Source organism: Nicotiana attenuata, chromosome 10, assembly GCF_001879085.1.
Source record: "Nicotiana attenuata strain UT chromosome 10, NIATTr2, whole genome shotgun sequence".
NCBI lineage: Eukaryota > Viridiplantae > Streptophyta > Magnoliopsida > Solanales > Solanaceae > Nicotiana > Nicotiana attenuata.
This window is the reverse complement of record NC_031998.1, coordinates 33,145,812-33,158,725: the sequence shown is the minus strand read 5'-3', so window position 1 is coordinate 33,158,725 and position 12,914 is coordinate 33,145,812. Positions and strand designations below refer to the sequence as shown.

At 36.8% G+C, this 12,914-nt stretch overlaps 1 protein-coding gene across 1 annotated transcript; it reads left to right on the top strand.

Moving 5' to 3' along the window:
- Positions 313–2,398, top strand: LOC109233262 (uncharacterized protein At2g34160-like). Its single transcript, XM_019399071.1, has 5 exons — positions 313–583; positions 655–703; positions 1,050–1,112; positions 1,270–1,334; positions 1,883–2,398. Exons 1-5 carry the CDS (start codon positions 458–460, stop codon positions 1,973–1,975), a joined length of 396 nt encoding a protein of 131 aa, XP_019254616.1. The 5' UTR covers positions 313–457; the 3' UTR covers positions 1,976–2,398.

The following is a 12,914-nucleotide window of genomic DNA, read 5'->3' as shown; positions in this document are numbered from 1 at the left end:
ATATATTAAAAGAGAATTATTATCAAAATATTAAGCCAATTGACAAGTTAATAAAAAGTCATATTAGTAAATATATAATAATAAGTACTTGCTAATATAATAATAATAATAAAGAATAAATAAGAAACTAATAATTTATTTGACTACTATATAATATATATTCTTTGATTTTGTATAAATTTTATTATATTCTGTATACTATATTAAGTAATAAAATAATAACTAATATATATATATATATATATATTATAATACAATAATATATTAGATCATAATTACAAGATTAATATTCTATCAAATTACGACCGACCTCGAGCGCAGGCTAAGACCTTAAGAAGCTAGCTTCATAGTCTTAGGTTTCTTATTTGGAGAAAGCCGACAGCAAGCCTATTAAAACTTAGGGGTTAAAAACTTTGGTGCTAAAATCAAAGGGAGAGGGAGATTTGCTAATTAATTGATGATGGAGGAGTTAAGTGAAGGAGTGAACAATATGAACATTAGCGGAGGAGACCTTCAGAAGAAGAATCGTATTCAGGTTTCTAATACCAAGAAACCCTTGTTCTTCTACGTCAATCTTGCCAAGGTAAAATTAATATCTTAGGATTTTGTTTTGTACCCTATTTTAGACTGAGTAATTCGTGTTGTTTTTGGCAGAGGTATATGCAGCAGTACAATGACGTGGAACTTTCTGCTCTTGGGATGGGTACGTTTCCAAACTTCCTCCGTTGTTTCTTTTCATTTTTTAATTCTAATTTGTTTATTAAGCTTAACCCTGTTTATGTACAATGACAATTTGTACTTTTGTGCTATAAAACACACTCTTTGTTTTGAACAATTTAAAATCTAGTATTTGAAAATAAAACAACATTAACTTTAAGTGTCTGGTAGAATAGTCCAACTGTTGGTCGCCCTTTAAGAGTATTTTACGTTTTTACTATATTCCTGCAGAATTAGTGTCATTGTGATTTGAAAGATAGGCACAAGTCAAGACTTCATTGCAATTTGTAGATAATTGTTGCTTAATTGATGACATCTGTGTACGTCTGCAGCTATTGCCACGGTTGTCTCAATTGCTGAAATTCTGAAGAGCAATGGGTTTGCTGTGGAGAAGAGTACGTCTTTCGATTCTTGCATTTCCTCGTGTTGTTGGGAGTCTTCTAGCAAATTTAATCTAAAAAGAAAAAAAAAACTCTTTTCTCTTAAAGTCGAAAATCTTTTTTGGCTTTGCTGTTTATAAGATGCTGAAGCATAAACTTTGGTGGTTCACAGAGATTATGACATCAACTGTTGATGTTAAGGATGGCTCCAGAGGGCGTCCCGTCTCCAAAGCCAAAGTAAGTTATGAAATCTTCTTTTCCCTGTTGTATAGTATATGCTGTGCAATTATTATATTATTAGATAAAATGCACCAGGCAGCAGGCACCTCTAAACATTTGGCCTTTGTCCACGAGATTAGGATATCACTACTGCAGGGTCCCTCTTCTATAATAGATAGACTTTCAAGCCACGCTTCCCTTACGATAATTGTAACCGTGTATCTGTAGAAATATGTCTTTGATGCTGTCATTTTGAAATGCCCGCTTGTTTCATTTTCAAAGAGCAAAGTTGGCTTGATGTGCGCATATGTGGCAGCGGGAGCAAGAAAAAACAAATAATCTCTTTCTTGTCCTCCTTTCCTACTTTAGTGTTTTTCCATAACTGTTGATGTATTAAGCCTAGTGGCATGCTCTATGGCCTAGCATCATATGGATCATTTATAAGCTGCACGCCTGAAAACAATTGACTTATGCTTGATATAAAGCATTGTACATTATGTAAACTAACAATTTTGCTTATTAAACTATATATGGCATAAAATATATCTCTCATTGGTTGGTTTCAGATTGAGGTATTGCTGGGAAAGAGTGAAAAATTCGATGACTTGATGGCGGCTGCGGCAGAGAGGGAACTTGGAGATGGTGAGGAGCAGAGTTAAGAGCAAGCTCCTTTTTTTATATGAATTTTTGGAGTCTGTTTTTTATTCAAACAAACGAGCATCTGCAGTGAGTGTGATTACCTAGAATAGTTGTTTGTTTGAATTGTTAGGAGTATACCCTATCTGGTAAGATGAAGTGAAGTTTTGTTGCTTGACAACTTTGGCCTTTTAGGTGAATATATATGGCTTGATGATAATATGCTGAAAGTTGAGTCAGTGAAGATTTGCTTATATTTCTATGTATCTCTAGCCGAGGGTCTATCGGAAACAGTCTCTCTACCCTTCCAGTGGTAGGGGTAATGCTGCGTACATCTTACCCTCCCCAGACCCCACTTGTGGGAAATTACTAGGTTTGTTGTTGTTGTTGTTGTTGTTGTTGTTGTTGTTAAATATTTCTATGTATGCGTAAATACAATTTAACACTGATAGGGTTCCCATGGATACATACTGACAAGACTTGTAGGGTTATACTTTCGTCCGTTGTTAAGTAATGGTACTTTTGGTCAGTAGACTGACTAGGATCCTAGCACCAGTTGGATACTGAGGCAATTTCTTCTGAAGTCCAGGATACTGTTGTTGTTGTTGAAGTCCTGGACTGAGATGACAGAAGATTCAGCAATTAAGATTTGTGATGCTTGAATTGCAATTGTGGAGTGAGTATCTTGTGAACCTTGGATTTATCATGTGGTTGTTCCAAGTTGCAACATCTAAACAAAGACAAAGGTGAGCCTGGGTATATACTTTTCGTTCAAAAACGAGATCATCTTATGAAAATACATATATGGATATAGCATCGAGGGATTTTGAGGAGTAAGTTAATAAATTATGGCTCTTGAGTTAAGTGAGTAATGATTTATGAAGTACATGATAAATTCTTCCTCTACAGTAAGACTCTAAACTACACCAGCGCTACACTGATTTTCCATTTGAATATTTTCAGAGTTCTATTTTAATTTATTTCTTATAGAATATCGGCTATGTCTATTTATAAGTTGCTCATTACAAAAATTGACCAATTCATGAAATATTACTAATATTAGCCAAATATTATTAATATTAGCCAATTAGCTATTTGTAGCAAACAAAAGTCAAATTTTTGCTTTCTGTTGAGTGAGTGTTATTAGAATAGATTGGGTACATCTTAAGGAGCTTGGATCTCAGTTTTGGGATGATTTGGTGAAATTTTGAGGTGGTTTGAATTGAAAAATTCGAAGTAAAAACTGAACATGAAAAAAAATGATATGTGTGTCGCACTGTATCATTTGTGTATCACATATGTATCATATTTGTATCAATTGTGTATCACATGTATATCTATGTATACCTGTGTGTGAGATACATGCGTGATACATGTTTGATACATGTGTCGCAGAAGAATTTTTTGAACTCGATTTAATTACAAATTTTGATACAAAACTAGTCCAAATCACCTCCAATCTTCCTCAAATTTTCTATATTGACTTATCTATAGGTTTTCAATGAATTTCAACTATAGCCAATGAAAAAGTTTCTTTTTGCTTAGATTTTTGGAATATTGTGTATATATATATATATATATTTGTATTTCATCACCTTATTTGCTACATCGTCCATGAAATTTCCTTTCCGTCTTGCATCTAATGTTGCTAATCCTGCTTAAAAATATGAAAGGTGATTTTTGCATGTGATTCTTTGAGAAAAAGAACCTTATTTATTTGGTTTTTCAATTTTCATATGTACTTGGCTAGTTTTGGTAAGTCTATGAGTAATGGCTAGAGGTTGGTAAGTTATTATTTGGGACATTTGTGTAAGTTTCCATATTCTAAAATCGGGGCATTTGCATCTATACCCGCTTTTTGGGTCACCTTTTAACTTATACCCGCTTCGCAAAAAAAATTACAAGCGTGCCCACTTTTCGTGTAATTTCAGACATACGGGCCTGAAGTAGCAAAAATTTATGTCTGAAGTTTGAACTTCAAAATGTTTTGCCTGAGGTGTAGCAGAACTTTAGATATTTTTGCATGAAGTTTGGCCTGACTTGCAAAGGCAATCACGCAAACTTCAGTTCATAGTGCAAATGGAAAACTTCAGTTCAATAAAACTACAGCATGTTTTGGCTGAAGTTTTTGTTTGTAATTGCTGAACTTCAGCATTCTAGTAGCTGAAACTTTGTTCTATTTGCTAAAATTCAGCATGTTTTAGCTGAAGCTTTGTTCTGTATTTGCTGAACTTCAGCATGTTTTGGCTGAAACTTTGTTCTGTTTGTGATGAACTCAGCATTCTAGGGCTGAAGTTTATTTTGTATTTGCTGAACTCATTCTTAGAGCTGAAGTTCTAAACAACAATGTTTAATAAATCATGATTAGCAGCGATTGATGTTGTTCATTTCAAAGATTAAAGAATGAAAAATATTTTCGACATGAAAACAAGTTACTACGGATAAACTAGAACCAAAAACCAATGTGCATATAAAGCTAAAATATCTAAGAGGTTAAATATTGTAAATAAGACCAAACTGAACATAATGGGACAAGCAGATATATATGAATCATCAAGGTAGAACGCATAACAATATCTCAAGCTTCAGCAGTCAGAAAACAAAGGAGGAGAAAGAGGCCTGAAGTTGTTGAAATAGTGGGTACAAGTTAAAAATTTTTTAAAATTGGGTATAAGTTAAATGGGGGCGACCAAATAGGGCGCCCTGTGCAATTTTTACTCTAAAATCTGATACATATCCTTAATTTCTTGCCACCCTAGTAAAGTTAAGAGCCATAAAATCAGTGGATGAAATATACATATTTCATAATATGTTGTTCTCATACTCTATTTCTCACGCCAAAAGCTCCAAAGTAGAATCTGCATCACAAGTCCTTATTTTATCCTCTCAACAAACAGTTGCTTGTAGCCAGTGGTAACTGTTAACAAGCTGGAATCGACATGGATTTTGAGGAAAATTCTAACTAGGGCTTGAAGTTTTTATAGAAAAAGAGAGAGAGAGAGAGAGAGAGAGAACGAGCTGAGTGTTATTTCATCGAAAATAAAATGTTTTCCCTATACCAAATAGAATGTGGGCCACTATATTTATATGACCAGATTCAAACCACTTAAGCTATAAATAAAAAAACGTGGGCCAAGCCCAAACCAAGTACACTAACTACACGAACTAGCCCACATCAGTACAAATAATGGACTCAACACCCTTTATCAAGTTGGAGGGTGGTAACACACCCAACTTGCTGATATGGAGACGATGGACTGCCCCAGGCAAAGGTTTGGTGAGAATATCAGCCATTTGGGTAGAGCTGGAAGTGTGCAGTAGAGAAATCAAGCCATCAGCCAGTTTGGTGCGCACAAAGTGACAATTCAACTCTATATGCTTGGTCCGCTCATGGAAAACATGATTCTTTGCAATGTATATGGCAGCCTGGTTATCACAGTAGACAGGAATAGAAGAAAGATTAGTAAACCCAAATCAGATAAAAGTCTAGAAAGCCAGGTAATCTCAGCCACAGCCTTGCTCGAGGACCTATACTCAGCTTCAGCGGAGGATAAAGAGACAACAGGCTGTTTCTTGGATTTCCAGCTGACCAAACTGCCACCCAGCATAATGCAAAAACCAGTTACTGACCGTCTACTATCAGGACAAGACCGCCAATCACTGTCACAATAAACTTGAAGAGAAAAATCAGAGGAGTTGTTGAAAAACAACCCAAAATCAGAAGTCCCTCTCAAGTACCTCAAGAGGTGCAAGGCAGCTTTCATATGAGGAACACAAGGATGCTGCATGAATTGGCTTAGATGCTGCACAGAAAATGACAAATCTGGCCTAGTATGTGTTAAGAAATTTAACTTGCCAATCAAACTCCTATACAGCTCAGGATTGGGTAAAGGATCACCCACATTGGCCTTCAACTTTTCATGTAGCTCAAGAGGGCAGAAGGAGAAGAGACATCAGAACAAAACTCTTGTAGGAGATCATGAATGAACTTGCGTTGGTGGAGTAAAACACCAGAAGGAGTGTACAAAACCTCAATACCAAGAAAATAATTCAACAAGCCTAAGTCTTTCATTTTGAACTGAGCATGCAAGAAAGCTTTCAAGGCAGAAATTTCATCTAAATCAGTCCCAATAAGAACTATGTCATCCACATAAACAGCCAAGATAACAAGAGAATCCCCAGACCTTCTAGTAAACAAATAATAATCATTGAAGGAGTGAACATAGACCCTAGACTGTAAGGCATGGGAAAGTTTGGCATACCACTGCCTGGAAGCTTGCCTTAGCCCATAGAGAGATTTTTGCAACTTGCACACAAGGGTACCACATGAGGAAGTGGAGGGAACGGACAATCCAGGAGGAAGTTTCATATACAATTCCTCATCCAAATCACCATGCAAGAATGCATTATTTACATCTAGCTGAAAAAGAGGCCATTTCCTTTTGACTGCTACAGCAATAAGAGTCTTAATAGTAGACATTTTCACAACAGGAGAAAAAGTTTCATGAAAATCAACCCCCTCAACCTGAGTATCATCCCTAACCACCAACCTAGCTTTGTACCTCTCAATCGTGCCATCAGCTCTATATTTAACCTTGTACACCCATTTGCAGCCTATGGGTTTCTTATCATGGGGCAATTCAACAATGTCCCAAGTTTGATTTGCTTCCAAAACCTCAAACTCTTTTCTCATGGCATCCTGCCACTCAGGGACAGGAGCTGCCTGAGAGTAAGTGAAAGGCTCAAAAATAGGCTGCTAACTAAAAGGAGAATTAGAGGAAACAGAACTGGAGCTTAATGATGAAGAGTGGCATACATAACTTTGAAGGTAAGAAGGCTGCTTATGCACCCTAATAGATCTTCTGAGTGTAGGAGGAGACGGGGAAGAGGCATGTAGAGGAGGAGAAGAGGAAGGAACAGAAGCAGATGAAGGAGGAGAAGCTGAAGAAATAGAAGAGGATGAAGAGGGAGATATAGGAGCAGAAGAATTAGAAGCAGGAGTAAGTAGGGGAGAACCATTAGAAATGGGAGATAATGGAGGAGATGAGGTAGGAGATGAAGAAAGAACATAGGATGAGGTAAGGGAAAAGTCATCAGAACAAGTAGAAAAAGGAAAAGGACAGATGCTAGAAGCACCAGAAGAGGATTGAAGAAATGGGAAAATGTGCTCATGAAAAACAACCTCTCTAGATACAAAGCAAGAGTTAGTTTCCAAGTTATACAGTTTGTAACCCTTCTTAGCAAAAGGGTACCCCAAGAATACACAGGATAAAGCTCTAGGTTGAAACTTGTCTTTATGTGTTTTAGGAACAGTAGAGTAGCAAAGACAACCAAATGCCCTAAGGTGAGAATAGCTGGGAGGTTTACTATATAAGATTTCATAAGGGATTTTGTGATTTAGTAAAGGGGAAGGGAACCTGTCGATCAAATAAGTGGCAGTCAAGACACAATCTCCCCAAAATTTAATAGGTAGGTGGGATTGAAAAAGTAGGGCCCTGGCAGTGTCAAGCAAATGCCTATGTTTTCTTTCCACCACTCCATTTTGCTGTGGACAAGAAGTTTGATGCACAATGTCTTTAGCAGAGAAAAATTGAGATCCAGATAAACTAGACCCTAATTCCAGTGCATTATTACTCCTGACAGTTTGCACCTTAGAATGAAAATGGGTTTCTACCATGGCAATAAAAGCCTTTAAAAGGTCAAAAGCATTGCTCTTGGCACCCAGTAAGTGAGTCCAAGTAGCTCTAGTATAGTCATCAACAATGATTAAGAAATATTTTGATCCATCATAGGTTGGGGCATGGTAAGGGCCCCAGGTATCAATGTGGATTAATTGAAATGGTGCAACAGTTTGTATTGAACTATCAGGGAATGGTAATCTGGTTTGTTTAGCTAGTGGACAAACAGGGCAAGTAAAAGATTGTTTGGAAGACAACTTGGCATTGCAATCAGAATTACATTTCATCTTAGAAAAAGGCAAGTGACCAAGCCTATAATGCCAAACAACATCCTCTTTATTGACTTTATTCAGTAGAGCATGATCAATATGTACATGTGCATCAGAAAACATAGTTACATCAATACTAGAAACATTTGAACACTCAACAGGAGAAACATTACAAGGGATGGAACAAGGTATGATACTGAAAGTGGAAGAATTACAAGAGAAGGATGTTGCAGGAAGCTGAAAGAGCTTGTAAAGTCCATTTTCTGGTCTACCAAGTACCACTGGCTTCTTCAGTGAAGGGCCCTGAAAAGTGCAGCCAGCATTGATAAATTGAACAAGATGACCAGGTTTAGCAACTAATTTGTAAACAGAGATTAGATTTAATGGAATGACGGAACATATAGGACATTGTGGAGTATTAAATCAGGCGAGAGGGTCAAAGAACCAATACTAGTGACCTTAACTTTGTATCCATTGGGAAGTGAGACAAGATAAGGAATAGGAAGAGTTTGAATATTGAAAAGAAGAGATTTGTCAGAAGTGATATGATCAGAAGCTCCAGAGTCTATAATCCATACTATATTCTCTATTTTAGTAAGCAAACAAGTTCTGAACAGACCACTTTCAGGCAGTAACTCACCAGCAAAATTGGCTGAAGCCAAGAGATTTGGAGTGGAGCTTGAACTAGACAAATGTGACTGCTGCAGCAGGAGCATTAACTGGGAATATTGCTCCTTAGTCAAACCAGGAACTGCAGACAGTTGTTCAGACTGAGATTGGGGCTGCTCATCAGAACCCCAAGAAGCATCGAGAAAACCAGATTTGTCCACTTCAGTATTGGCAGCCATTTTCCTTGGACCATTAGTTTTGGAGAACTTGAAGTTTGGAGGAAAACCGTGCAATTTGTAGCACTTTTCAATAGTATGGCCTGGCTTTTTACAATACTTGCAAATAAGAGAAGGTTTAGGAGAATCAAAGCTGACTTTTGACTGAAAATTCTGCTTGGAGACACCAGCATTGAATGAGGCAGAACCTGAAGAAAAATGGGAGATAGAAGAAACTTGTCTCTGCTTTTCATCACTCAGCAATATGCTGTATACAGTGTTCATGGAAGGAAGAGGCTTTAACATAATGATGTTGCTCCTAACTTGAAGATTGGTCTCATTGAGTCCCATCAAGAATTGATACACCTTTTGTTCCTCTTCATCCTTTTTATTTCCTCCACAAGTACAAACACTCAGATGATTGACATAGAGGCTATTTCATCCCATAGTTGTTTGATTTTATTGAAATAAGAGGCAATATCTAAGGAACCTTGGGAAATATGTGCTAGTTCTTTCTTTAATTCAAAAATCCTAGCACCATTAGCTTTCCCATATCTTTCTTCTAGTTCATTCCAGATATCTTTGGCAAGTTTTGAGTATTCAACACTACGAGAGATTTCCTTAGTGAGAGAATTGGTTAGCCAGGATACCACCAAGTCATTACAACGTTGCCACTGTCTAGCAAGAGGAGAAGCAATAGGAGGTCTCTCAGTAGTCCCATTTATAAAATCCAACTTATTGTGCACAGATAAGGCAACTAGTATATTCCTTCTCCAACTACCGTAACAAGTACCATCAAAAGGAATAGAAACTAAAGAGGCCCCTAAGACATCTGAGGGATGTACATAGAGAGGGTGACAAGGATGAGTAAAGTCATCAGGATGAAAAACAGTGTGACAAGCAGAGGAGTTAATAGGAACGGACGAAGATTCAGAAACACTTTTGTTTGCAATAGGAGTAACAGCATCAATCGTCATTTTTACTCAAACAATATCAACTAGCTAGACATGATATTGAAAAATGACTAAAAATAAGAATGATGTTACCAACTCTTTCGCAACCGGAAAGACACGGCCTTGAACAAGAGAAAAAATGAATGGAAATAGCAAGCGGAAGCCAAAACCCTAGAATCGGATGAGAATCCAGCTGATAAGTCTGTACTGTCCCAATCGCTTGTAGAAATCAGACGGAGAAGATGAGACAACAGCTAACAGATGAAAAGAATTGAAGAATCAAACGCCGAAACCCTAGAAATCAGAAAATGCCTCTGATGAGAGAACTCAAACAAAACTCCGGCGAGAAGTTACACGGGTAACATCGGACGATAACCAAGGACGAGCTCTACCATAATCCAGCTCTGATACCATGTTAACAAGCTGGAATCGACATGGATTTTGAGGAAAATGCTAACTAGGGCTTGAAGTTTTTATAGAGAGAGAGAGAGAGAGAGAACGAGCTGAGTCTTATTTCATCGAAAATAAAATGTTTTCCCTATACCAAATAGAATGTGGGCCACTATATTTATATGACCCGATTCAGAAATAAAAAACGTGGTCCAAGCCCAAACCAAATACACTAACTACACTAACTACACTAACTAGCCCACATCAATACAAATAATGGACTCAACAGTAACCCCTAAATCATTGCCATCTGAAGAGAATGAATCTACGGAGGAGGAAAGAATTCCCTCTTCATTATCGAATCCTCTGGCATCCTAGGACAAATAAGTCAGTTGCAGGAGTTATATATAACAAATGAATTTGTCGAGAAGATCTCTACTCTATCCAGTGGCGGATCCAGGATTTTAAAGTTATGGGTGCTCGCCGATAAAAACTTCAAAAGAAGAGGAAAAATAAATTTACTTATGGGTGCTCGCTCAATATTTATCTAAATATTTGTACAGTTGCCTATATAAATTTATTAATATGGTCAAAGTTAATGGGTACTTAAGCACCCACAACTTCCTATGTGCATCCATCACTGACTCTATCAATCAAGTGTTTTTGAGGAGACATGCATGTTTCTTTCTTTTTCAGTTACATTTGCTTTCTGTGTCTTTTACTCTAGAAAAGTGCATAGCACATTAGCAAAGTGGCAAAGGCATAACATTAAGTAATGATCTCGGATATCCAAATGCAAATATAGTTATAGTAGAGAATATTGATGCAGGACATGATCCTTGATAGGAAGGTATGGAGGTCGAGAATTAGGGTAGTAGAGTAGGTAGTCTAGAGTGGTCATAACAGGAGTATTGGCACGCAGTCTCGCTTTCTGCTGGTAGTAGGTTTTTATGACTAACCATTATTTTATTTCATTGTTGATCACCTTACTGTCTTGTTTTTATTCTGCTTTTATATGACTTTTTGGTACTATCCCTTCTTGTCTATATTTTCATTAATGTGGTGCTTATGCTTTCCTGAGCCGAGGGTCTATTGGAAACAAACTCTCTATCCTCACAAGGTAGGGGTAAGGTCTGCGTACACACTGCCCTCCCCAGACCCAACGGTGTAGGATAATATTGGGTATGTTGTTGTTGTAGAAAATATTGATGCATTTCCGGCACTTGTAAGTCAGCTTTTCTATTGTTGGGTTGGGTACACTGCCTACAGAATCCCATTTCATCAGCCATGACGTGATGTACAAGATCAAATATTTACCTTACTACTACTTTCTTTATGTATCATGTTCATATATAGCACATGAAAGAAATCCCAGAAGCAGGGACCAATCTGGTGCAGCTCGAGCCGAATCCTCTATATAGCAGATCCGCGATTCCGTCCAGTATGCTCACAAGAACAATAGCAGGGAGCATGTTCTGGTATTGTTTTCCATTGATAGGCCCAGACCAGTCTAGAGCTGTGCATAATTAAGTAAATACCGAATTATCGTACCGAAACCGAATATTTTGGTATTTGGTATTCCGTATGGTATTTGGTTTAAGTTTTAAAAAAGATTGGTATTAGGTATGGTGTTTGGTATAAAATACCGAAATACTAATACCGTACCGAAATATATTTATATTACACAAAACACATAATATTAATTATAATACGGAAAAGGGCCAAAACTATCCCTATCGTTTGATAAATGATTTATAAATACCCTCCGTCCATCTATCTGTTCCAAAAAATACACTCCGTCCATCTATCCGTTCGAAAAAACACACGAAGTTAATTCTATTAACAAAAATACCCCCGCGACTAACGGCAAAACTGATGGAGTGTGTTTTTTTGAACGGATAGATGGACGGAGGGTATTTATAAACCATTTAGCAAACGATAGGGATTTTTAATTGGGCCACGTGGCAATTTTTGACTGGAACAAAAAATGGATATTATTTCAACCCATTTACCTTATCCGACCCATTTACAAAAATGGGTAGTATCTATCACACCCATTCCCATTCATCTGATCTCCCCATTTCTTCTTCTCCACACAATAACAAATTAATTAAAGAATAGATAAAACCCAAAATTAAATAACCCGAAATTCAAACAAGATTCTGAAATTTCTCCAATCAAACTCAGGATAAGTATTGAAACTCTTAAATGGAAAATCAACAGATACATTTGGGTTGTTAAGTAAGAAGACAAGGATCAAAACAAACCAAAAATCTGAAACAAAAAAATTGAGCCCAAATGCTAAAATTGTCCAAATTTATCAATCAAATCTAGGAGAAATATTAAAACTTTGAAAGGGACAAGTAAGGAAAATCTTTGGATTGTTCATAAGAAGACAAAAGAGCCACGAAATAACAGAGAAAAAACAACTACATATAACTGATACAAGCACACAAGAAAATTGAAACCAACGTGCTAAAAAGCTTGAAATTATCACATTCTAGGATAAAGATTGAATCTATAAAAGGTAAAAAAAAAAGTAAAGGGTTACCTTTGGGATGTTCATAAAAAGAAGAAGAGGAGGACAAAGAGCCATGAATTGCAGATGAAGTGAAAGCCAAAGCCATATTTTCAAACACAAAGAAAGATTTGTTTCAACAAAGAAACGCAAAAATTCTTTGTGAGATGAGAGTGGGTGTGCTGGGTGATAAGGAAAAAGAAAGGGAAAAAAAAGCAAAGAAAAAGAAAGAAAATAATTAGGCGGGTCAAATAAATAGGGTCGGACCAGGTAAATGGGTAAAAATAAGACCCATATTTGATTCTTGGTCAATAATCCCTATCGTTTGCT